This window comes from Benincasa hispida, chromosome 3 (genome assembly GCF_009727055.1).
Source record: "Benincasa hispida cultivar B227 chromosome 3, ASM972705v1, whole genome shotgun sequence".
Taxonomy (NCBI): Eukaryota; Viridiplantae; Streptophyta; class Magnoliopsida; order Cucurbitales; family Cucurbitaceae; genus Benincasa; species Benincasa hispida.
In genome coordinates, this window is record NC_052351.1 from 17211893 (window position 1) to 17239758 (window position 27866).

At 33.9% G+C, this 27866-nt stretch overlaps 1 protein-coding gene across 2 annotated transcripts; it reads right to left on the bottom strand.

The window, feature by feature from the left end:
• Positions 1 to 24122: 24122 nt before the first annotated feature.
• LOC120074678 lies at positions 24123 to 27256 on the bottom strand. Of its 2 annotated transcripts, XM_039027889.1 has the most exons (6): positions 26641 to 27256; positions 26224 to 26305; positions 25794 to 26103; positions 25342 to 25463; positions 24973 to 25233; positions 24123 to 24794 (listed from the first exon to the last, which is right to left on the bottom strand). In XM_039027889.1, exons 1-6 carry the CDS (start codon positions 27044 to 27046, stop codon positions 24635 to 24637), a joined length of 1341 nt encoding a protein of 446 aa, XP_038883817.1. In that variant the 5' UTR covers positions 27047 to 27256; the 3' UTR covers positions 24123 to 24634. The 2 variants fall into 2 exon arrangements, with proteins under 2 accessions (XP_038883817.1, XP_038883816.1); XM_039027888.1 differs by having other exon boundaries at positions 25342 to 26103; positions 26641 to 27255.
• Positions 27257 to 27866: the final 610 nt, after the last annotated feature.

Here is a 27866-nt window from a genome sequence, read left to right on the forward strand (position 1 = left end):
ATATGTGATATAGTGGTCGGATTTTCAGTTTAGAGATACAACTTTAATATTTAAATGTGATTTAAATATCAAGAATAAGAATACGTTCATATTCGGAAGCTCGGAAATAATTGGTCAAAGATGTAAAAAGTCAAAGAGTTGACTTTTGACTTTGAAAAGTCAAACTTGGACCGATCTTATATTCAAATGTGATTTTAATTTCGAGAAAATAAATGTGGATTCATGCTAGGGAGGTTAAAATTAGTCAACATGGAAAAAATCATAAAAAGTCAAAATGTTGACTTTTCGGTCAAAGTTTGACTTTGACAAAATAACTATTTTGCCCTAAAGTTAGTGGGAAATCCAAACTTTTGTTGGATAATTCCACTAACATAATAGTGGACTAGGTATTGGCTTATAGTGGAGACATTAAGCCCACTTAGATAGTGGATTCTAGGCGTTGGACTTTTATGAAGTTGTTTCATGCACTTTTGCATAGCCCTTTTCTATAAATATGGGCTTTTCATTTTGGATTAAAGACTTTTGAACATTTTACCAAAATAGTTTTCTAAAATTGGGCTGAAAAAAAAACCCAAACCCAACAAAAATCCCTTATTCTATTTCCATCTCTTTCTTTCTCTCAGGTTCTTTATCCATCGGGTCCCACAACCCGGTTCTGAGTCCAGAGAATAGTATGTCAGCTCTAGTGGTTGTCCGTTTCGTGTTCGAGCGAAGATAGACAAGTTTTAGAGCTTCAAATGTAATATTTCTAAAAAAGCCCTAATTAATTGATTTAGGATTGTATGTTTAATTTATGCAATTAGAGTAAAATTATTCCTCTTTTCCTCTGCGCATGCCTACTTTTCCACCATAGTTTTATATATATAAAATAAAATAGTTATTATATACATAATATATTTATTTAAAATTAAATTTATTTTATTTTAAATTAAAAGGAGGAAAATAACTTCGTTCCCCTTAATTTTTTCTGAGAGAACGTGAAAAGTGGGTTGTTCAGAGATTGGTTGGTTTTCTTCTTTTTTATAGAAAACTTACCGGAGCCATTTGAGTTACCTCTCTGCAAAAACTCTCCCAGGATCTCTTAATCCTTCTCAAAATTTCCTTTCAATCTCCCCCTCTAAAAAATCACAGAGCCCACAAACTCCTATGATTCTCATCTTAGAGAGTACAGAGGAAATTTTTCATAGTGGTGGCCATTTGGAGATCAATTCGTTCAGGACGATTTGGATCGAGGTTTTCACGTGAAGAAATTTGTTCTTCAAAGGTCAGGGTTCCTAACCTTAATTTCCTTTCTTATTAGTGCACGCTGTAAATTTTGTATTATGCATAATTTTTGTGTCCTATAATTTCATTCTGTGTAAATTTGAATTTGGGATCCATCCACATTTTCGCTTAGGGCCTTCACAGGTTTCTTCAATTGGTATCAGAGCCAGGTTTTGTTCTCAATTTTTCTTATTTTCCAGAATCTGAATTATAGTGAATTGGTGGGTTTGCATTATGTATAATTTATTCATGCGATAAATGTTTTTATTGAAAGTTTATAATTGTTGGATGTTTTCAAGATTGGCCATTTAGATTAATTGTTTTCAATTTACAAATTGGTTTGTAAGGGCCCGTATTTTGGGCATATTTTTTGCATCCGAGTCCGTAATTTACTATTTTTGAGTCGCTCGTGCTGTTTTCGAAGAGTTTCTAGAGAAAATGAGGCCTAAATCAGAGGAAAAACGAAGTAGATTGCAATTGTACAGTATTGATTGTACCGCAACGTTGCAATGTTGCGATGAGGAAGAATGCTTTGTTCTTTCCGTAGCATTGAAACGCTAGGCACAACATTGCACCACTCTGAGACGGAATCGGTTCTCATCCGATTCAGTTCATGGTTTGATTGGTTCATGTCCGGTTTGACTGGTTCGAGCGTTTTGGGTCAGGTTCGGGTGTTGGGTGGTTTGGTTCAAGCGATTCAAGATTTGGTTCACTTGTTTCGAACCGATTGACTATTATTTTGTAATAGTTAGGTTTATGTTATATTAATTTAATTAATTGTTTAGATGTCCAATCCTGGTCCAATAATTATTTTTTTAGTTATACATTTTATATATGATTCTTATTTATTATTATATGTCATAATGTATGTCATATTGTAAAAATTCTACCATAGATTATGCATAATTCATACATCATTTATATTATAAATGTTATAATATATAGTTGCATGATTTTATTTTTTATAGCATGCTCATCTATCATATAATATTAATGTTATAGTATATGCATGCATGCATTAATAACATTTCCATGCATCATTATATTATAAGAGTTATAATATATAGTTTGAATGTATGGATGGTTGTATGTTATTAATTATTTCATTGCTTTATTATATAAGTGTTATATATGTTTAGTAATGAAATTGAATTGCATGATGCATGACACTACTTTACATGTTATATTTTTTCTAAGTGTGTCAATGAATGCAATAGTATGATTCTAATTTGTTTCATTTATTTTATAAAAGTTATAATTAAATGAAATTAGAAATTCAAATCAATAATTCAAAATTGCATGATAAATTAGGTTAAAATCATTTTTTTTAAATAGTTTTAAAATATGATTCACATAGACCTAAGATCACATTTATAATAAGATTAGAAATTAAATTTAATCTTTTAATCAGATGAGTAGGATTAAATTGGTCTTTATTAAAGGATTAAATTTGTAGCAAATGTATCTATAAGGGACCTTTTGTCTAAGGCTAGTTCTGTCTAGGCTAGGGTATTTAAGTTGACGAAAACATAACACCCATACCTGGGAACTTACTTGGAAAGATGAATTAGAGAGATTTGCTAGAAGCATGCAATTATTGACTAAAGTTTATTAAAGTGTTTAATGAACATTAATCAAAATTGTTTAACTATCCAAAGTAAGTGTTACTTGTGAACAAATTTAAATAATCACTTAGTTAAAATCAGTAGCCGAATTTTTCTATGTGTTAAGACCATTTATTTCCAGCACTAAAAAGTGGAAGAAGAAAAATGTGGAAGGGGGAAAGTTAACCAACTAGATGCTGCCCAGAAGGGCAAGACACCCAAGACTGCAAAGGGAATCTGTTTCTATTGCAACCACGAGGGACATTGAAAGAGAAATTTGAAGGGATGAAATATCATGCAACGGAAGACTACAGAATCAATAAGCACTTAAACTACATTTAATTTGAGTTCTGAGCATGTTGTACATATGATATTTAAAAGAGGGTTCGAAACACATATTACCTTTGAAGATTCCTCCACAAAATCAGCTAAAAAACACCAAGATCTCGCTTGAATCACCGAGAAGACTATCACCGAGATCTTCTCTATTATGCTTAAGCTGGAATGTGTGGTGGAAACACTTGAACAAGTTGAGTTGATGAGGCACGAGAGCAAGGTTATCAATTCAGAACTTTTCTCTTTTTTCAATCTCTCGCTGGTCTTCATGCATGGAACTTCTATATATAGGTAAAAACCATGCAAATGTATCAAGTTGCATGTTGGGCAGCTCCAGCTTGAAGACTAGTAATGGATCTTAGTGATATTCTATAGTACAATGTTAGTGGGTTTTTCCTTGAAAATTGGAAAACCCATTACATAAAATGATTTCATAAAATCATTTTATTTAAAATCATTTTATATAAGTTAATTCAAAATAATTAATTTAAATAAAACTAATCTTAATTGATTTTTGAATAAGTATAATTTAATATCTAAATATTAAATTAATAAAATATTAATTTAATATCACCAATAAAATTGATTTATATTTAAATCATCATTTAAAGATGAAATGATTTTCCAATTTCATTTAATTTCAATTAAAATAAACGTTTATGATTGTATCATATACAATCAATCGAAAACCCTAAATTGATACATCAATACTCAATTTGTTATTCCAATTTAATGAGCTAATAGAGGGACCTCATGGACCTACAGATCATGAGCTCTCCGATCTATATTAATTCGTCAAAACTCTTTAATCGAATTAATTACTATTTGTTAACTATCAAGACACACCACTATAGTTCAATAGTTGCATTCTTCTCACTCTAGATATATTTCTGTCCATATAAACCATAATCAGTAAGTCGATCCTTCACAGGTCGTTCATAATCACAATTGGGTCAAGATTACTGTTTTATCCCTGTGAATACATCTCGTTCCTTAACTTCCCACTAATCCTCTAATGAACAATTTGATTCATAATACTTATGAATCAAGTCCTTTCTCTATCATGAGAAGGCGGGGCTCCGATTGTTCAAGACCTGGAATCAGTACTTAAGAGAACATCCTATCTGCTAAACCTAAAATGGGTAGGAGTGAATTTCATCTTGCAAGGCTATGTCCCTAGCTATTCATTCGGTCCTATCCCCAAAAGGGAAGGCTTATTGAGCAGTGCTATTGGACTACTCTCACCCATGCAGATCAAAGGATAATCCCGAATAAACAGGAGTTCACAACCAGCTTAGGATTAAAATCGAGTTATCCTAGGTTACTTAAATATGAAATAGTCAGTTTTAACAGTAAACGATCGTTGTAAAAAAAAAAAAGACTATTTCGTGGTCTAGTCTATATGCAAACTCATTGCATAGGATGTCATTAATCACATGTCTCTACATGAATTATCTATGGATCACATCATTTGTATTACCTATACAAAATGGGTCGCATCCGATAGTGTTACCAGGATGAGATACCAAATTTCATCCATATACTAATAGATCATTTAGGCTATATACTATTAACTTGATCTTGTTTATGTCACCACATAAAGTTAAAGTATTCATACTATAGCCATGGATATGTTTATTTGGATTTTTATAATAGAATGCAAAATCAACAACTTTATTGAATAAAATACTCAATAATATTTTATTGATAAATAGAATGTTTAATACGAATTGCGAGTTCTAGGACATTCACAATAGAATTCTCCCAAGTACTTGGCAGAAAAGAAGAAGGCCAAGTAAGATAAATATGATTTACTTGTATTGAAGACTTGTTTAGTGGAGAATGATGATTTAGCATGGATAATTGATTCAGGTGCCACTAACCATGTTTGTTCTTCATTTCAGGGAACTAGTTCCTGACGGAAACTGACAGTTGGGGAGATGACGATGCATGTTGGAACTGAGCACGTCGTCTTAGCTGTGGCAGTGGGAGGACCCCAACTTACTTTAAAGAATAAATATGTTTACTTGAAAATGTATTTTTTTGTTCCTAATTTAAAAAGGAACTTAATTTTTATAAAGTGTTTGATTGAACAAAACTATATTGTTAATTTCTCTGTAAACAAAGTGTTTATTTCCAAGAATGATGTAGATATTTGTTCTGCTAAGCTGGAAGATAGTTTATATGTGCTAATACCGTTAGCAACTAAAGCCTTCCTAAGCACCGAAATGTTTAAAACTGCGGTAACTCAAAATAAAAGACTTAAAATTTCTCCTAAGGAAAATGCCCGTCTTTGGCACCTAAGGTTAAGACACATCAATCTCAATAGGATTGAAAGATTAATTAGAAATGGACTTCTAAGCAAGTTAGAAGAAAATTCTTTACCTGTGTGTGAGTCATGTCTTGAAGGCAAAACGACTAAAACATCTTTTACTGGAAAAGGTCATATGGCCAAAGAACCCTTAGAGCTTGTACATTTAGAACTTTGGGGTCTGATGAATATTAAAGAAAGAGGAGGGTTTGAATATTTCATTACTTTTATTGATGATTATTCAAGATATGGGTATGTTTATTTAATGCAACAGAAGTCTGAAGCTTTTGAAAAGTTCAAAGAGTTTAAGGCTGAAGTTGAAAACGCATTAAATAAAACAATTAAGACATTTTGATTTGATCGATGTGGAGAGTTTTTTGGATTTTACATTCCAGAAAAATTTGATAGAACATGGAATAGTATCCTAACTCTTAACATTTGGTACACCTTAGCAAAATGGTGCATCATCAGTCTATGATGAGTTATGCTTCCTTACCTGACTCGATTTGGGGTTATGCAGTATAGAATGCAATTTACATTTTAAACTATGTTCCATCCAAGAGTGTTACGAGAACAAATTTGGAATTATGGAATGGTCGTAAAGGTATTTTATGTCATTTCAGGATCTGGGATTGCCCAACACATATGCTTGAGCCAAATCCTAAGAAACTGGAATTTCGTTCAAAATTTTGCATATTTGTAGGTTACCTTAAAGGAAAAAGAGGTGATTACTTTTATGATCCTAAAGAAAATAAAGTATTTGTGTCGACAAATGCTATAGTTTTAAAAGATGATTACATAAGGAAGCATAAATCCCACAGTAAAATTGTGTTGAATGAACTTTCCAAGGAAACTACTGAACCTTCAACAAGAGTTGTTGAAGTTGGTTCATCTAGTAGATCACATCCACCTCAAGTGTTGAGGGAACCTTGACGTAGTGGGTGACAGAATGAACACATGCACATCGAAAGAAAAACGGATCTAAAGTACTCTAATTAGATTAATTATAAAGATAAGCATGTAAGGAATCAAACAAGTAAAAGGGGAAAAGAATATAACCTTTGTAGTCTTTGAATCTTCTCCAAATTAGCTCCAATCTCCTCACGAACGATTCGTAGACCACCACAAGAGTCTTCCCGTCCGGCCTTAGAATGAGATGGTCGAATCTAGTGAATGACTAATTTGGAGAGAAAAAAGCAAAAGCTTTGAGAGAAAAAGAGATGAGATTATCACATAATCTCATCTAAACCCACTATGGCCAAGAAGTCTTCAAAAGCATTAAACACTTCTTTTAAAGACTATTACATACAAACATGCAACTTTGAGTTTGATGAGAATACATGCAACTTTGAGTTTGATGAGAATTTGACACTCAAAATTCCACTAACTCAAAATGTGAGATTTAGTGGGACAAGTGTCTTCAAATGAAGATAATACTTAACTATGCAAAAGTTGGCATTTTCCACTCACAAATGTTGTATCTTTCCACTAACTTGGTCAAAGTTTGAGTCTCAAAGTCCAAAGTCAACAAATTTGACTTTTTGACTTCCAAAAATCAAAAGTCAACAATTTGACTTCCATTACATTTTTGACATAGTCAACAAATTGACTTGTAATGCAATTTTGACCAAATCCATTTAATTTCAAAATTAATTCTAATAATAAATTTTAAAAATTAAATTAATATTAAATAATTAATTAAACAATTTAATTAATTTAATTTAATATTAAATCCAACACTTATCCTAATTTATATGAATCCCTGTTCATAAACTTTATTTAATGCTTTGTTCGAAAAATCGAATTTGAACACTTCAAATTTGTTCGTCACACTGTTCTAAGGTTTAGTCTGATATGAGTTAGTAGGGGGACCTCATGGACCTATAGCTCATGGGCTCCAACGATCGGCGATTAACTGGCTGAACTCTTTAACCTAATTAACCACCATAGCTCAGTAGTTGCATTCCCGTCACTGTAGGTATATTATGTCCACTCGATATAACCATGATTAGTAATAACGACTGGGTCAAAAGCTGTTTTACTTCCGAGATTACATTCTGTTCCTTAAGTCCCACCGATCCTCTAATAAACAACTGGTTTATGATCAAATCACTAAACCGAGTCCCTCTCGGGCCAATGAGAGGGTGAGGCTTCTTGTTCAAGACCCAAAGTTAGCATTTAAGGGAATAACCTCTCTACTATCCTTAAAAGCGAGTAGGAGTGAATTTTGTCTTGCACCCTATGTCTTCAAATATCTACCCGATCTTACCCTTGAAATAAGAGGCTTATTGAGCCGGTGCTGTTGAGCCAACGCTCACCCTTGTAAATCTAAGAATAATCTCGAATAAATAGGAGTTCATAGTTAGTTCAGGATTAAGGTCAAGTTACCTAGGTCATCAGTTTGAAATAGTAAGTCTTAAACAGTAAACAACGTCATAAAGTAAGAGTGACTTAATTCTTGGTCCGATCTTATGCAAACTCATTGCATAGGACACCCCAATTCCTCATGTCAATACATAAACGAATCAGGATTACTTTGTTTGTAGCACTTTACAACAAATTGTAACAACTACAGAGTGGGCGACATACTTTACTATTACTAGAATAAGGTACCTAGTCTTATTTGTATACTATAGACTATTTTGGCTATTTATTGAACTTGATCCACTCTTATGTCTTCACATAAAGTTTATGTATTCATATAATAGCCATGGATCTTTAGTTTATTAGATTTAGACTTTACAAGCACAATTCACATATTCAATAACAATTTTATTGAATAAATGCCAATAACATCTTTATTGATAATAGAATATGTTTAACATAACAAACTACGAGTTTTAGGACATACAACACAACAAACTCCCACTTGGACTAAAACTCCAGTGGATTATATATATATATATATATACAAATATATATACTGTTGGGGTCGATGCCCAAAAGTCTCATGTCCTGTAGTTTGTAAACTTGTTTTATTTGCTATACCCCATTTGTACGCTTGTGTTGTATAATATATGATGTTTACTTCACATCTTGTATTTTGCTCAGTTGCTTGTTTTATTTGCTTTATCACAAACCAATAAACATAAAATCCCTGGTTATCTATATATGACTCAAGCATGTATGTGATCACATACAAGTGGATCATGTCTTGAGTGATAACCAAAATGGTCTGTAGTATATGGATATAGGAGGGAAACCTTATCCTGGTAATGCTACGGATGCAGCCCGCTTTGTGGAATGGTCACAAGTGTTGTGATTTATCATAGATAGTCTAATCCGGATCATTCTTGTTGGGGACATGTGAGTGGGGGCATCCTATACAAAGAGTTTGTTTAAGACATGACCATGAAGTGTTAATGTCTCGTTATATAACACCGTTCAGGACAGAGATTTCACTTCACTAGGATGACCATAGGTAAACATGACCTCAATCCTGAGTGAGTTAGGAACTCCTGCCATTGAGGGTGGTCCTTTGATTTATATGGGTGCGAGTGGCCAGGTCGCGATCTAAACCTACCATTTGGGTATTCGTCTGATTGGACTGGGAAGTCTGAATCACACAAAGATGAATCACTCTTTCCCGAGGTAGGGTAAAGTAGATAGATAAGCTCCCTAAAGGCTGATTCCAGGTTTGAACGATGTGGCCCGCCACACACCTTCTTTAGCCCGAGAGGTTTCACACATAGTTGGACATGTTTATTTTCATTGGAGAATCATGACTTAAGCAGTGAATGTAAACTACAGAGTAAAACGGTAAATTTGGCCCATACTGTACTTACAAGCAATCTGTGAAAGGTCATCCTACTCATTGGGTAATCCGATGGAAACAGAAATTATGTGTGGTTAAGAAGAGTTCAGTTTTGGTCATTTTCTTTGTAATGAATGCCTGCGTGTAACGGATGTATATCTCATTGGCAAAGATTTAGTCAGCTATCACGGACCGTTGGAGCTCAGCCACCACATTCATTAGGTCCGCCTGGTAGCTTGGATTAAAGTCGAAGATCCAACTGTTTGGGTTAAAATTTGAATGTTAATGTTGACAAGCAGGAAGTCGTTCTATATGATATTATTGGACTGGTTAATTCATATATGATATAATTGGACTAAATGTGATGAGATACATTCATTTTATGAAGGAAATATAGCATATAAATATGATTTATATCAGTAGAGGAGAAAATACTATTGTAGATATATGATATCAAACCTATGGATAACAAAATATAATCCATGATTATATATTATTATTACATTAATTGGTTTAATTATTTATGATAATTAAGCCAATCTTTATCACGTTCGGACTGGGTAGTAAGAATGCGTAGTATGTAACCATTTAGAAGTCAAAATTGAAGTTGTTTCATTTTGAATCGTTCGTCCAAAAAAAGAAATGAATAGAGCATGTTGGTGAATCGTAAACGATCGCTTAAGAATTTCGAGAGCCTATACGATAGTCACTCTCCGCCTAAACGAGCGTCCACCTCGTGCCTAAACGATCACACGCTAGTTCCTACATGACCGGATAGCTTTTCTAAACGATCATATAGTGTGCCAATTTTGCTGAACGATCGTATACCATTTCCTAAACGATCGTTCAGTAAAACCTACACGATTGTGTAGCTTCTCCTAAACGATAAGCATTTTGCTATGCGATAGCACCTTATTCCCTCCCACTTGCTTATCACCTACACGATATGGTCTTCCTTCTTCCTCTACCAAATTCACCAAAGACCACGCTTTGGATTCTCACTCTAAGAATATCCAGGGCTCTTTTTTGGTGGTGTCGTCCCTGCGGCATTCGTGTTTGTGCTCCTGTAGTTGACGATTCTGCTGGGCGTTGGTAGATCGCGTGGAGGTTTTCGCTGCGTTGAGTTCCGAAGATTGAAGATTGTCTTCAACTGGTATGGCAACTCATCTCCCTTATTTATTGTTGTTCAAAGAATGCCTTTAATTTATTATTTGTTTGCATAACTGTACGTTTGAAATGTATATTGTGTATTTTGATCACGGTGAGATCGGAGCGATCCGAACGTGCTCATGGAACTCTTGGGTAAGAGATCCTTCATATACAATGTTGAGTAATGATAGAATAAATACAATAAACTGGGGCATCAGATACCTAGTACTTCTCCCACTTGACCTAGTTTTATCTATTTCGCAGTCCTAGTCCCACTAAGTGACCCTCAAAACTTTAGCCGAGAGGGCCTTTGTAAATGGATCAGCCAAGTTATCTTCAGAGGCAATTTTCATGACAATCACGTCTCATCAATGTAAATACTCAACTTCTATGGTGAAGTCAGCAATACAACTTTGTTTGATACTCCTCCACACTATAGCTCCCCCGTTCAAAGAATACTGACCCCAAAGTAGATTTCTCGGAATCTATATCAGTCTGAAAGTCAAAATCAATGTATCTAGTAAGGATCACATCCTTAGCAACATACACAAGCATATAGTCCCTCGTTCTCCGAAGATACTTGAAGTTGTTTTTAACAGCAATCCAATGATCATATCTAGGATTGGACTGATATCTGCTAACAATTCAACTGCATAGCATATGTTAGGATGAGTACACAACATGACATACATTAAACTCCTTACTTCTGATTCATATGGAATTCGTTCTCATAACCTCAACCACTTGAGGTGTCTTAGGACACTGTTCCTTAGACAGATGAATTCCATGCCTGAAAGGCAACATACCTTTCTTGGAATTTTGCATTTTATATCAAGATGACATCTTGTCTATATAAGATACCGGAGACAAGGCTATCGTTCTATTCTTGCTGTTCCGAACAATTTGGATCCCAAGAATATACTGTACTTCTCCCAAATCCTTCATTTGGAATTGCGTGGCTAGCCATGTCTTAATGTCAGCTAGAAATTCTACTCCATTCCCAATGAGTAAAATATCATCAACATATAGAACCAAAAATTATACTTTATCCACATCAACTATTTCTTGTTTAAAAGTCAATGGATCCTCTAAGCCATCATCAAGTATAACGACCTGAGTTTCAGTTAAACCCATGTACTAGTCAGGCTATTGCACAATCCTCCTACTACGTCGAGGCATTCTCAACTCTTGAGAAGGATGTGAAGTACCAGTTCCATCAACAACTTTTATTGAAGGGTCTGCTCGATCAATAACTCTTGTTGATCTATCTGTAGTTTCTATAGTTATCTCACTTAATACTAGCTTACTACGAGGTTGATGATTTTTAATGTGGTCTTCCTCTAGGAATGTTGCATTTATTGACACAAATACTTTATCTTCTTGAGGGTTATAAAAGAATCCACCTTTTGTCTTTTTGGGATAGCTTAATAGGCATACCTTTGAACGACATTCCAACTTCTTTGGATTTTGCACCAATACATGTGTTGGGCATCCCCAAAACTTGATGTGACGTAAACTACTTTTACGTCCTCTTTATGACTTGTAAGATATTTCTGAAACACTTTTCAAGGGAAACATGTTCAATATATACACCGTAGTCTCTACTGCGTAACCCCGAAAGGAACTTGGCAACTGAGCATAACTCATCATAGAACGAACCATGTCCAACAAGGTTCTATTTCTTCTTTCTACAACACCATTTTGTTGAGGTGTGCCAGATGCTGTGAGTTGTGACTGAATTCCATGTTCTATCAAATAGTCTTGGAATTTTAAGTCCAAGTACTCACCACCTCAATCTGATCGAAGTGTTTTAATCTTTTTACTTAATTGGTTCTTAATCTCTGCCTTATTTTCCTTGAACTTTTCAAGTGTATTGGACTTATAATGTATTAGGTAAATATAGTCATACCTTGAATAATCATCGAAGAAGCTGATGAAATATTCATACCCTCCCCTTGCTGTAACATTCATCAGACCACAAAGGCTTGAATGTACCAGCTCTAAGGGTTCTTTGACTCTAAGACCTTTTCCAGTAAAAGATCTTTTAGTCATCTTACCCTCAAGACAAGATTCACGTGGCGATAAAGAGCTATCTTCTAACTGGTTTAGAAGTCTACTCTTAATCAATCTCCTAATTCCATTGAAATTAATGTGACCTAGTCTTAGGTGACAAAGATAGGTATTTGGAGAAATTTTCCTTTTTTTTATGATGAGTTTCAACTGTTTTAAACATCTTTATATTCAAAACGACTTCTACCTCAGTCGATTTTAACACGTATAAGTTATTCTCTAGATTTGCAGAACATACTATATTACCTTTTGAGATAATGAACACTTCATTATATTCAAAAGAAACTTTGTGATTTTGTTCTTGCAAACATGAGATAGAAATTAAATTCCTTTTCATAAAAGGAATGTATGTGTCTATCTCCAATAAATAACTTTATATCTCCCACTACTGTAGCCAAAAAAACCTCCAAGTCCCTACATTAAAGGTTGCTTCGCCTTCTGTAAGTTGTCTCCAGGAACTAGTTTACCGAGCAAAAGTATAGATATGATTAGCGGCTCTTAAATCCATTATCCAGGTTAACTTATCATTTTCCACCAAACACGTTTCAATGACAAGTAAATCATATTTACTTTGTCATGCTTTCTGGTAAGTAGAAGAATTAGGAGATAGAGGACATTCCTCTATTAAAACATAGTCTAAATCATCAACTGCTAATATATTTGATTTTCATGTTGATATACCGTTAAAAGTGTCGGAAGCGAGTAAATTTGAAGAATTCAACATGCTGAAAATATAAACAAATTCTAATTTGTGAATTGCTTCTAAACCCAATCAAATTTTAGCAAAGTAATAATGTACCCAAATTTCATTATTTTATTTACAACAATACTATAATGAGTCAGAAGAAGTGCTATCGAGGGACAGTCAAATACTCATTCACTAAAGCAAGACATTCTTGACTAAATACTATCTCCAGAATAACTCATATTCCGATAGTCATTTAGCTACCGTTTTTTGTCAAGAACTTACTAACACTTAGTAATTCTGTAAGAATAACCCTCCATTTTAGATCTTAGAGATTAGCGACCCTAACGATGCTACCGAATTGGAGAGTCAAAATTGGGAAACGACCTAAGAAATCATATCCACTTCTGGAGTTTGAGTTGTTCTGAATCCCATGTTATGAGTTGTTCTGAATCCCATGTTACAACTCTTCGAGGGGATAGCCGTCATTAAACGACTAGCAAGGGCCACGTAAAGCTAACCAGCAGGCACGACATAGGAATCTCACGATCTAAACCAACGGAAGAGACCGTAGGACACGTTGACACATATCTTTCACCCACTTACTATGAATTACTTCCCTCATTCACCTTGATCTTGACCCATACGAAACTTTCCAAATGGAGGTCATTCCCAGGGTGATATGAAGCGTCGTATGAATCTCACAGTGTGAACTTCCTAGGGATGTGAGAGTTGAAATCAATATATCACATATTTGATTTTACAATGAACAAATTCCCCTTATTTACCTTGATATTGACTCATACAAACACTTTTCGAATGAAGGTCACTCCCAGGGTGACACGAAACGTCATATGAATCTCGTGATGTGAACTTTCTAGGGACGTGAGAGTTGAAATCAATATAACACATATTTGACTTTTCAATGAACAACTTCCCCTTATTCACTTTGATATTAACTCATGCAAATACTTTCCAAATGGAGGTCACTCCCAGGGTGACATGAAGTATCGCATGAACCTCACGGTGTGAATTCTTTAGAGACGTGAGAATTAAAATCAAAACCTTGTATATTTGATTTTACTGTGAACAACTTCCCCTATTCACCTTAATCCCGATTCATACAAAACTTTTCGAATAGAGGTCACTCCTAGGGTGATACGAAGTGTCGCATGAATCTCGATGTGAACTCTTAAGGACTCGAGAGCTAAAAATAACATATCATATATGTTATTAATCTTCCACTGAATTGTTCTAACAATATATCATATACGTTATTAAATTCCCATTAAAACGTTCTAACAACATATCATCTATGTTATTAAACTCCCACTGAAGTGTTCTACTTGTTTTTGGGTAAATCTTTACTTAGGAATGTTTCGACTAATTAAACAACCTAAGTCTAGGTGTTTATCTAAGTATAACACTTATAATTGGATTTAACCTACGACTTCTAGGTGAAAAACCAATTTTAACACCTCACACCGCTCACCTATGCTCATAAAACTGGTTAACAACGGTAAATTATTTGGCCATAATCCCCAGTTAGGAAGTGTTTCATAGACCATCAACTTAAGTACCCCCAACCTTAAACATGATTATATACCGGTTGAGTTTTTAACCGTATTTTACAAGATGTCAACCAATTTTAACTATTAAAACAGGTGGTTAACCTACGTGAGCATGCAACTTATCTTTGTTATGGATTTTAATGTCTAATCTAATTTTATTACAATTTATAAAATAATAGACATACATTGCATCCATAACATACTTTTATATAACAATTATATAAACATTCATTCCATGCAATTAATATAACAATTTATATCAAAACATGGAATCCTACACATGCATACTATATATTATAACACTTATAATATACTTAAATGCATACTACATGCTTATCTTATGGTGGGATTTTAAATCTACATGGCATACGATATGCATACAATAAATAAATTATTTAATTCATACATTTACAATGCACAATTAAATAAACACTTTAAAATGGACCCGTTTTGGCATCCTAAGCTAGCTAAAAGCTACACTTATTATAATAATAAGCCAAAAACAGCCTCGACCACCTCCGAACACTTCGAACCAGCTCGAACCACTTGAAAAACCCTTGAACCGACCTCGAAACCAGCAAAAAAGCCCAAAACCAGCCAAAACTGGTCAAACCAGCTTGAACCAGGTCGGTCTAGCCATTTGGACCAACTGAGCCACCACCAGGTGCACGGATCAAACAGCTGGAGCGGACGCGGGTCGGAGCGAAGTTGCTGGGCCAGACCGGACCACAAGCAAGGCGTCGAGGAAGAGTCGGTTGGTTTGGGCACGGACGGGTTGGACTATCCAAACAGCTGACGCGCACTGGGAAGCTCATCGAACTGGGTTCTTGGGTCGGGTCTTCAGGTCTATGAGCCAATTTTCACCAAATTGAAGCTGCATCTTTCCCGAAACTGAGCAATTATAGCCTAATTTCAACTTTACAAAATTTACAAACCCTTTGCCACACATTAAAGCCCATAAAACATTGGGCAATTACAATAATTATTACAACCCGAAAGAGAAAAACGAATGCCAAAATCGAAATTATCTATTTTAGCACACACAACATTCATCACATGAATCAATACCCACCATATGCATAAATTAATAAAAAAAATTGAGTACTTTAATCATGCTCTTGAAGGAAATCTAAATAGACATCCTTTGAGTAGCGGAAGTGGATCGTTCCAAATCCTATTGAGAATGAACACAAACAATTACAGTCTTACATGAAAACGATTATGCATAAACAAAAATTACAGCATGCTACTTATAACTGAAGATACAAGGGATAGAGTATGCAAACCTTTGAAGAACTCTTCTTCAGGTATCCCTCAATCCTTCAGCAACTCGTTCAACAGCATGAACTCGAACCAATGATCAGAATACGATCTCAATGAACATCTGAATGAACCTCGATCCTAATCGAGTCCAACTCGATCCTCGAACTGAATTAGAACACCACCACAAGTGTTACCTTGGTATTCTCATTGTGAGAATCCTGGAGTTGTGGGCTCTGTATGATCTTGGATTGAGGAAAGCAGGAGGTAGACGATCGAGTAAGTGAGAGATGAAGGTTATCTATCGTATAGACGAAATACTCGATCGTTTAGTAAACGGAAGTCTATCATATAGACTTTGCTACTCGATCGTGTAGCAACGATTAAGTGAGTAACTATCGTATAGTAAACTCGTTGCTCGATTGTGTATGCTCTCTATGCGATCATTTAGTAAAATACTTTTACTTGATCCTTTGATTTGTATAGGTGAGAGTGGCAAATCGTCGATTCAATAAACCTACCATTTTGATAATTCGTCTAATTGGAGAGCTGAGAACACAACTACATAAGACGGAATTCACTCCTTCTCTGATGTCGGAGTAAGTAGATAAATTGCTCCCTTAAGGACTGATTCTGGGATTTGAACAATGTGGAACCACATCCTCTCCTGGCCCAAGAAAGGTTTAGTCATAGATGGACTATGACTTATTGTTTATTAGAGGGATCAGTGGTACTTTAGGAGTTAGATGTAACTATATAGACAAAACAATAATTTTAGCCTAGTTGTACTTACGGGCAATTTGTGAAGGGTCATCGCACTTTTGATTGGTCAATGGACACAAAAATATATCTATAGTACGAAGAGTGCACCTGTCGATCTTTAGTAGAGTGTCCGACGGTTAATGGATGTTGAATAATATAATTAAATGAGTTAATTACTGATTCAAGTATCATTAAAGCTTCAAGCTACATGTTCATGAGGTCCCCTCTGTAGCTCAATAAGAATTAAATGTGAATTAATTTTGGATTAATTGAAATTGTTCAAATTAATTGAAGGAATTAATTATATGTGATATATTTAATTTAATTTAATTCTATATGATATAATTAATATAATATATTTGATATATTATAATATAAAGTTTATTTGAGAGGAAATAAATATTTGAATATGATTCAAATATTAATTATGTGAATTGGATTCATATAATTAAATTTAGTATAAATAGGATTTATATTAAATACCATGCATTGATGAGATAATTAAAACTATAGGGTTTATTATATTTGATACAATATAAAAACTATAGGTTATATGTTATATATGATATAACATATATAATAAATTAGTTATATATATAATATTATTTAAAATTAAATTTATTTTATTTTAAATTAAAGGGAGAGAAATAGCTTCCCTCCCCTTATTTCGCTCTGAGAGAACGTGAAGAGTGGGTTGTTCAGAGATTGGTTGGTTTTCTTCTTTTTTACAGAAAACTTACAGGAGTCATTTGAGTTACATCTCTGCAAAAACTCTCCCAGGCTCTATCATTCTCTTAGATCCTTCTCAAATTTTCCTCTCAATCTCCCTCTATCCAAAAATCATTGAACCCACAAACTACTGTGATTCTCTTCCCATAGAATACATAAATTATTTTTTGGTAGTGGTGGCCATTTGGAGATTAATTCATTCATGACGATTTATGATTGAGGTTTTCATGTGAAGAAATTTGTTCTTCAAATGTAAGGGTTTTTAAACCCTAATTTACTTTCTTATCAATGCATGCTGTAAATTTTGTATAATGCATAATTTTTGTATTCTTTATTTTCATTATGTGTAAAATTGAAATTGAGACTAATCCACGTTTCCGCTCAGGGCCTTTACAGGTTCATTTCTATGTCGTCATTCTTCAACAGATTTTGGTTCAAGATTCCCATTTTCAGATATAATATTAAGAGCAATATTATACACAAAATGTTTTCAATAATTACATTAGTTTGATTCTATCTTTTTCTTGTCGTGACATAGTTTCTTGAAATCTCATTATTATCTTTAGGTATTTCACTTTCCTCACTAGTCATGTCGATGATTTTTTCATGGGTATTTATATTCTCAACCAAGTCTTTTTTACTATTAATTATTTTTTGTTTTCGATGATTTTTATCTTTGGAATCCACTGGTCTATCATACTTCTAGCATGTTCTAGACTCATTAGTGACAACTTGTTCTATTAGGATATGAATGATGGAATATTTACAGTTGGTATATGTGACTTAATTACTTTCTTTGCATCTATAAATGCACATGGTAATTGATTTGCTATATTTTGTAAATGAATTATTTTCTGAACTTCAAGTTCACATTGATCTGTACGAGGATCTAAATGAGACAATATGATGCATTTAATGTAATTTCTTTTTCCAACTTCTTAAATCCTCCCCCTAATATTGGAAAATTTGTCTCATGAAAATGATAATCAGAAAATCGTGCAGTAAATACATCACTCGTCAGAGGTTTAAGATATTTAATAATTGATGGGGAATCATATCCAACATATATTCTGTTCATGGTTCGTGATCTGTGTTTAAAAGTGTATATAAGTAAAGGTGAAAAGCAAAATTGGAATGAATGAAGATGAATGGTGAATCACTTCTCTAGGTGAGAAGATTAGGTGATGCATTACACTTTCTATAATGCGTACAAGATTTTCCTAAATCAAATCCAAGTATACATCTAACTTAGGTTCCTTGTAAGTTCAGGGTTGAACACATGGATTTTATGACAAACTAACGCATGCCTTGCGTTACTTTAAATGCAGAAAGATCCTAGATAAATGCGAGAGAGGTTTATCTACACTAATCTCAATGCATGTATACAAGGGAACATAAGAGTTCAAATGAAATAGAGGGATTTACAAATGAATGGTGCTAAACGCTAGGGGTATGCATTTATTCCAAGTAAGATGAACATGTGTGTGAAGGTGTAGGGGTGAAATGAAGATGACAGGAATGCTTGTTAACAAACCAAATGTATGTAGACGCGTTAGGTTTTTGTTCCTCTAATCATATTGTTCAACATTTCTCAATGCGAATGCCACATATGCTCCTACTTCTAGGGTGCATGCGTTGGTTACAAAAAGTAGTGAAGCACAAGTATTTGTATCTCTAAATCTACTGTGCATCTTGACTTAATGCGTTTTCTAGCTCTCCTATTCTCTCGAATATTTTAACTGATTTATAACTTCAACCAAGTGATCAAGATGATTAAAGTTTTGAAATTAAGATGTAACAAGTCAAGAATGCATTAATCACATACAATAGAATGTAAACAGAGAGGCAAAATTGGAAGGATCAAATGTAAGATTGAATTTTGAAAATCGAAACTGTCTTTACAACGATCACACTTAATCGCATGAAATGGAAAACAGAAATGAAATGAAAAAAAAGGAAGGAGTCAAGTCGCGGAGTTCAATCTCTTGTCCTCTTTGGCTTGATTCAAATGCATGTACAACCAACTTGGTGAAAAAATGAAGAAGAATTCTCTCTCGAGCTTGGTCTTCAACAATTCTCTTTGATCAACAATGACATTGGTTCTTTTCCTCCTATCTTCTTCTTGCAAAAACATAGCAACTATGATCTAAGTTCTATGATCTCTTTAAGAAATGGTCCTTTTTTCTTTGGCTGGAAGTCTTCTTATTTATAGGCATTTTTCCCAGCAACTTGTGATAAGGCAACATTAATTTCCATGCCTTGGTTAGCCGCTTGCCAATTCAGATGCTTTTTAGACACTGACAGTCAGATACCCATACTTACAAGTGGTGATTTGACAGGAATAACGCGAACCAATGTATCTTCTCTGTGTTGGACAACTTCGGACGTATGCCTTTGTGTTAGCTTAGTCTAAACACTTAGAGAATTTTCTTGAAATCCTATAATAAGATACGTTAGTGAAGCAGTTTTACTAAGAAGTATGCTTTTGTAAGAGTTAGTGTTGTTTGAAGAATTATATGCACTTCCTTAAGATAAATGTGTTTTTATCATTAAAAATCCTAATTGTTCCAACTTTTAAGAGACAATAACTTGTATTTCTACAAGTTATCATATTCCTAATCTTCTTTGAGGACTCGTATTAATGCATTGTGGTGGAGCAATTGTAACGTATATTGCACAACCAAAGATTCTCAGATGGGAAATATTTGGCTCATGACCATAAACTCATTGTAATGGCGAGTACTTATGATAAGCAATTGACCTAATGCATACAAGTGACTCTGCATGCAAAATAGCATGTCCCCATATAGATAAAGGAAGCTTAGCTCTCATAAGTAATAGTCTTACAATTAATTGCAAACATTTTATAAATGATTCTGCTAAACCATTTTGCGTATGAACATGAGCTACAGGATGTTCAACACATATCTAAATTGATATACAATAATTATCGAAAGCTTGAGATATAAATTCACCAGCATTATCAAGACGAATGGTCTTAGTTGTATAATTAGGAAATTGTGCTCTTAACTTAATTATTTGAGCAAGTAATCTTGCAAATGTAAGATTTCAACATGATTGATAATAAGCACATGTGTGACCATCTACTGGATACATCTATTAATACCATAAACTATCTAAATGGTCCACTTGGTGGATTAATAGGTCCACATATATTACCATGAATTCGTTCTACAAATGTAGGTGATTCAGTTCCCACTTTAGCCGGTGATGGTCCAATTATTAATTTGCCTTGAGAGCAAGCATCACATGATAATTCATTAGATTGAAGAATCTTCTGGCTCTCCAATGGGTGTCCATTTGAATTCTCAATAATTCTTTTCATCATTATAGATCCTCGATGACCCAATCTATTATGCCAAATAACAAATATATCTGGATTTATGAACTTCAAATTCATTGTTGCATATATTTCAATTACTCGTATATGAGTATAATACAATCCAGAAGATAAAGCAGACAATTTTTTCAATATACAGTTTTCATTTGAGAAAGTAGAGATAATATATAGATATTCCACATTATTCTTATTATCAGTTTCAATATGATAGCCATTGCAACATATATCTTTAAAACTTAGAAGATTTCTCTTTGATTGACTAGAGAACAATGCATTGTCAATTGTAAATTTTGTTCCTCTGGGCAAAATAATATTTGCTTTTCCAAAACATTCGATCAAATTTGCAGAACCTGATATTTATTTACTTTTTCTTTCAACATTGTCAATTTGAAAAAAGTATTTATTTTATTGTAAGTATTGTGTATGTAATTGCATTGTTTGCTAGACATAGATCTTTTTGCTCATTTTTTAATCATCCAACATTTGAAAATGATCCATGTTTCTTCATTAAAAGAAAATAATTACAATAAGAAAACAATACTTAAAATATACAAAGGTTACTAAAAAAAATGAAGATAGATAAAAGAAAACAACAACATTAAGTCTAGATATTCTTAAAGTCAAAAGAAACACTTGAAGTTCCATCAACTATGTCAATCTTCTCTTTGGGAGATTCAAAGAAGTCCGCCACATCCAAATTTTTCATATGGGATGAGTCAAATATGTCATTATCCTCGTATGGAAAATTTGCTTCCAATTTTTTTTCTTTTTCCTTCTGGGAGACTTGATAGAGGTCAACTAAGTGTTTTGACGTACGACAGGTACATAACCAATACCCAATCATTTTGCATCGGAAGCATTTATTTTCAACACTCTTTGAACTCTTATCTTGTGGAGCTTTTCCTTTGTGATCATGATTTTATGTGGTCCTTTTGAAATTTGAATGGTTAGAATGACCATAATGAAAATAATAATTATTTCTCCCTCTGCCACGGTCACAACTTCGACCATGGACGACTTCGACCACGATTATTAAAATTCACAATATTCACTTTAGGAAATAGTTTTATTCCAGTTGGTCGAGATTCGTGGTTCTTGATTAATAACTCGCTATTTTGTTCGGCCACGAGAAGACATGAAATTGGTTTAGAATATTGTTTAAAACTTTTCTTTCGATATTGCTACTGTAGGAGCATATTCGAGACATGAAATGTAGAAATGTCTTCCCTAACATATTAGCATTGGTAATTTTCTCTCCGCATAACAACAATTTTGAATTGATTTTAAATAATGTGGAATTGTAATCACTTACTGATTTAAATGCATCCACTCATAACGAATCTTAGGAAGAATAACAGTTTTTTATCTTTCAAAATTTTCCACAAGATACGAGGATCTTTTATTGTAAGATACTCCATTTTTAATCCCTCGTGGAGATGATGACGAAGAAAAATCATTGCTTTTGCTTTATCTGAACTAGATATCGTATTTCCTTGTTTAATTGTTTTCCCCAAGTTCGTAGCATCCAGGTGAATTTTGGACATTGAGTACTTATGACTAATAATTATTGCAATTAATGTCAAGGGCTGCGAATTCTAGTTTTGTAAGGTTTATCATGACAATACTATCACAAAATATTGTATTTATATTAAAAATTTAATATGTACTAAATATGCAAAATAATATTTAATTTATTAATTATAATACGAGGAAAAAACCGATCTACCTTTAGGACTTACCTTCAACGATGGAAGCAACTGGAACTTGTGCTGATAACGTGTTGTGACATTGAGGAATACAACAGAGCACAACGGATATAGAGAAAATATAATACAATAATATATAAATATAATAATAAACAAAGAAATAAAGAAATACAATAATAACTCAAATAACTAAAATTATGAAAATCTAATAATATGAAAATTTATTGAAAATTTAAAGTGGATTTCTTACTAATGTATGATTTTAACATCCACAAAATGTCATTATTAAGCAAAATGGTAAGTATGATGTGGTCTTACATGAAAACCAAGCATGAATAATACATATGGACAACATGAAGATTGACACATGACTTTTAAGACAAACATCTATTTATTTTATAGTGTTTATAATAGAAAAAGCTTAGTTCTATTTTTCGTTGGTTAAATATCCTTTTTAACTTTTTGAAACACTCAACTGCATTCTATTAGCAAGAGCATATAATTAAATATTTGAAATTCTCCAATTTTAAATATTATTAAACTAAAAAAACTGCATCTACGTAAATGCAAATCAAATATTCGATTTTCATACCCCACATTCCATTAAAAAAAAAAAAAAACAGTAATATTCTATAAAATGTTTAAAGCTTGATAAATTTTCAATTTCATCTAAACCTAGATAGTATAGTAAGTTTTATTTTATGATAAAATCTCAGTGTTTTTTTTTTTTGGACATACTTCTCGACAAAGATCTAATATTTCCACTCCAAGGTTGATCTTTTGTGCCCTATATGATTCTTTCAATTTTTTTTGTTAGGTCACAAATTTAGTCCTGGGTGTTTATTCAATTCTAAACCTTCAAAACTACAAGTTTAATCCCTAACTTTTATTTTTCTAAATTAACAGGTCTACTAGACACAAATTAAAAATCTAGAATTTTATTAAACATCCAATTCAAATATAAATCTACTAGTAATTAATTTTTGAAAATTTTAAATTTATTAAGAATCTATTAGACAAAATTTAAAGTTGTGAAACATATTAGACATAAATTAAAAGTTTATGTACCTATTTGACATTTTTAAAAGTTCAAAAATCAAAGACACAAACTTTAAAGTTTAAGAACTAATTTTGTAATTTAACATTTTAAAAAAAAGAAAAAAGAAAGAAAAAAGAAAAACAAGTTTATAGAAAATTTCATTGTATTTTTAGAAAATTTTGATTCATTTTTGAGGCGCAAACTAAACCAAATCGAACCGCCTTATTCTTCAACTTTTGTTACAAACCAAACCACAAAACTGAAAATTCAGTTCGATTCACTTCCGTCTGATTCTGATGTGCACACCTGCAAATCACTGATTTTCCCATACAACAATTACAAAACTAAGGAAAATGGCATTCTCATTCTGCAAGGAGTTGGTTGGAAAAGCTAAGAAAGGTGATAATAAAAGTGAAATCTTTTGAAACTTCCTGGCGGCTCATGATCAGCAATCTCCTTAGTTCAGAAAGATGTCAAAACAAAGAATACGCGGCACATCGATGTGGAATAAGAGAAACCAAAGAAAGAACTAAACCATCCTAAAAAGCTTGAAGATAAACATTGGTGCCTAGTACAGAGATTAAGCCGCTTTCTCTAAAGGTACCTCAAGGATTACATCAACATATAAATAAAAGGTTTCATCGTCTATGCATAATTAGTTGGCATCCCCTAATAGCTGTGCGCTGTGGGGAAGCTTCTAAAATGCCAACATAAACTATCGAGTATCTTACAGTCGAGCACCTTAACGACCGCCTACTTAACTCCATATATAAAGTAAAATACTCCACGTGCTTGAAATACATCCAAAATCTGCTAAGCCAGCACGTTTAACAAGGTTCCCACAATACAGTATGGCCTGATGATAAACAGATCTAAGGCTTCACAAATTTAGCTGGTGGCTCCTCAAAGTACCAGAATCACAGTATACAATGGTGAGGTCTTCAATGTTGCTACTCACCTTTATCGAGTTATATCTTAGGAGAATTTGGCTTATCCATAATTTGAGTAGGAATCCAAAGAAGATAAGATAAAGGTTACCTCAGGATAGATGTCAAAGTTAAACCATCAAGGGAAGAACATGAAGATGGAAGAGTATCATTTCTTGAAACTAGGATCTCAACTAATTCCTCTATTTGATGGGCTAACATAAAAACTTCATCTGCTATATCTTTTGTCACCCACTCTTCGAGTTTCCTGCATTTAAATTTAATCATCAATTGGATCAATTTATATAGTAAAAACAGAGTACATAATGCAGCTACAAGAAATATGTAAAAATAGAAAAAATCATGTACTGGTATACGGAAGGAAAGGGAGTAGTGGAAACAGATAAATTACAGAAGTAAAAAGTGGAGACTAATTTCTATACAACCTCAAGTGAGATTCTGCACTTTTGTTGCAATCTGAGAATAGCACCTTGATGATTGGATTTAAGTCCACCTTTGGAACAAATTCTGCATTATCCTCCATGCCCAAACAATAACCACTACACGACCAAGAATTTGAATTGATGAGAACAATGTGCAGCATGGGAAACTTGGTTTTCAACTCCTTGACCACAGTACGAAATGATGATTCTTCATTTGCACTTTCCAGTAGCTGATTTGCAAACATTCTTTCCAACGTGTACTCCCTGTGCGCATATGTCGAGCTAATCTTAAGCACCCAATGAAATTAAAAAAAAAAATCTCAAGGTCAAAGTATTGCATTAAAGAAAGGCACAACATAACAATATGCTAACCTCAACAAATTTCCCGATTCAGCTGATAAACATGTTGAGACGTAACATTTAAAAAGTCGAACTCCACAGTCTGTAGGTCCACAGCCTTTTTTGCAAGGGTAAGCCCCAATCAGAGTCGAGCACTGAGGGCAAAAGAACTCAGCCCACTCAAAATCTGCTGAAAGATTTGACAGTCTAGCCATAAAGATATTTCCAAGAAAACCATTAAGAAATGATCTCTGGTCGTCCGAAATATCTACAGAATTAATAGGCTTTGGGTCTAAGTTATATGTGCCACATGTGTGATGCATGCAATCCCTATCAAGATGATGAAGTACACTACTTTCTTCATGATGACAGCAGTCAGGAAATGGAGTCAGAATAGGTGAATCAACTTCCTCATTTCCCTTCTCAGCAGCATTACCCTCCATGTCTGCAACAAAGTTTTTATAATTGAACTGCTTAGATTTTACCTTCTCTGCAGACGTATGATTACATGGTGATTCCTGCTTAGCTTCGGTTAAACAATTTCCATCAGTGAGATCCGATTCATCCTTGAATTCTCGGGTCCCATCATAATCTGGGAACACATGTCCATTAAGGTCATCCTTGGAAAGAGTGATAGTCGTTAAAGTGAGTAGGCAGACACCCTTTGCACATCTATAGGAATTTGTGTACCTAGTAACCAGCTTCTCGCTTATCCCCCCGAAAGAGCAGCAGCAAGACCCAAACCAGTTATCAGCCACCTCTCGCCAGTTGACTGATGGCATTTCAACAAAATCTCTACACGCATACCATATTAAAATGTGAGACAAAATTCAAAATTTATGGACTGGTGTGAAATGCAATCAACTGCTCTAGTAAATTAAGTCCTGTTAATAGGACGACCAAACAATGTGCTACCTGAGAGGGGCTTTACTCAGCCTGAAAGAACAATTTCGGCAATAAAAGTGGACGCCACCACTGCGGGATAAACTGATTTGATCTATGAAAAACAAGCATTTCAGAAGGGAAAAAATACAACTTAACGGAAAAATAGTAGATGGTAAAGCATTAACAAAACGAAATCCAACGTTTCTGGAAATTTAGCACCGTAATTAATTCTCCTAAAAATTTGATAATGATCATATACGTCAGAGATAGACAGAAAGCAGAAACCTATAACTTTCAAAATTTAGCCCCTTTTGCAAATGCTAATGCATAACTGTTAAGATTCTTCACTATAATATCATACTTCACCAAAATTTCTTAAAAAGCATAAGGGAAAACGCAGGGAATATCAAAAGAGATGGAGCAAAATTCTAAAAAAAATCAGCGCACCAAAATCCATCGAGAGTGGCTTCGTCGCCTTGGAGTGGCTATTTCCTCGCTCCTGGGGGAAGTCCAGCACATTGTCGAAGTTGAGAATAATTGGGTGATCAACCGGAAGAAGCAAGACGAGCTTGACCTCAATATGGTCTTCGAAAGCTCTAAAACTCAGAGGCGACTCAGCATCAACCAAAACCGGAGGCATAGGAACTCGAATTGACATATCGAGGTCTTGTAACCAAGCCACACATACGACGGATTGCTGCAGATTGAGATGAACCTTAAGATTCTGACATTGAAGAGAAGGATTGGTATAGGAATCGAAGAGCAATAAACGTAGGATTGGTATATGGGATTGAGCTTCCCATGTAAAACGCCATTTTCTAGGGCTTTCGACTGTATCGAGTTCAGGTGACATTCTTTGATTTCAAGAGCACTACCGCAAGTCTATAATATTACCCGCTTAAATTGATGTTCGAGAACAATTGAATTGAAATGCTGTGCGCAGTCCGTAACAAGGGTGGTGTATGGTTCGCTTCGGTCCAGTTTTGTCATGAATCTTGAATTTCGTCTCCAAAGAAATTGTCGTCAATATTGTCTATTTCAAATCAGCGAAATCTGTTTGAGATAAATTCAAGATCAATTTAAGTAGAGCAATCGACTTCGCAAGAAGTTGGTCACTATAAATCAAGGTACAATCTCTCTTGAATCATACAACTAGAGTTCACAGAGCGGGGTAGGGTCGGGATGTCGTTCCCCATCTCCACTCCCCATTTCATTTCCCATTCAGTGAAATTCTCCAATTTTGGCTTAAAAAAAATTAATTAATTTTTTTATAATCTAAATTTAAACACTCAATTTAAACATATTCATTATCTTTCCCAATAAATAATCAAATTTAAAATTTAAATATAATATGTATATAATAATAATAATGATAATATAACATTAGATAACTATACTAAATAAATATGTAAAAGCTAATCGGGGCGGGGGCCCATTTAGCTCACGAAAATTTTTTTCCCCACTCCCTCCCCCATTCTCCGCCTAATCGGAGAATCCCCGCCCCATCCCCTTGGAAAAATTAGACATCTACATACAACACTAAATTGAAAACGATTTGGCAAAATCTATGTAATTATCGTCCGATTGAAGAATGTTCATATGGTGGAATTAAAAAGTTACTTGAACATTTGAATTCATAATTTGTAATTATTTTTCTGGTGGGATTTAGTGAG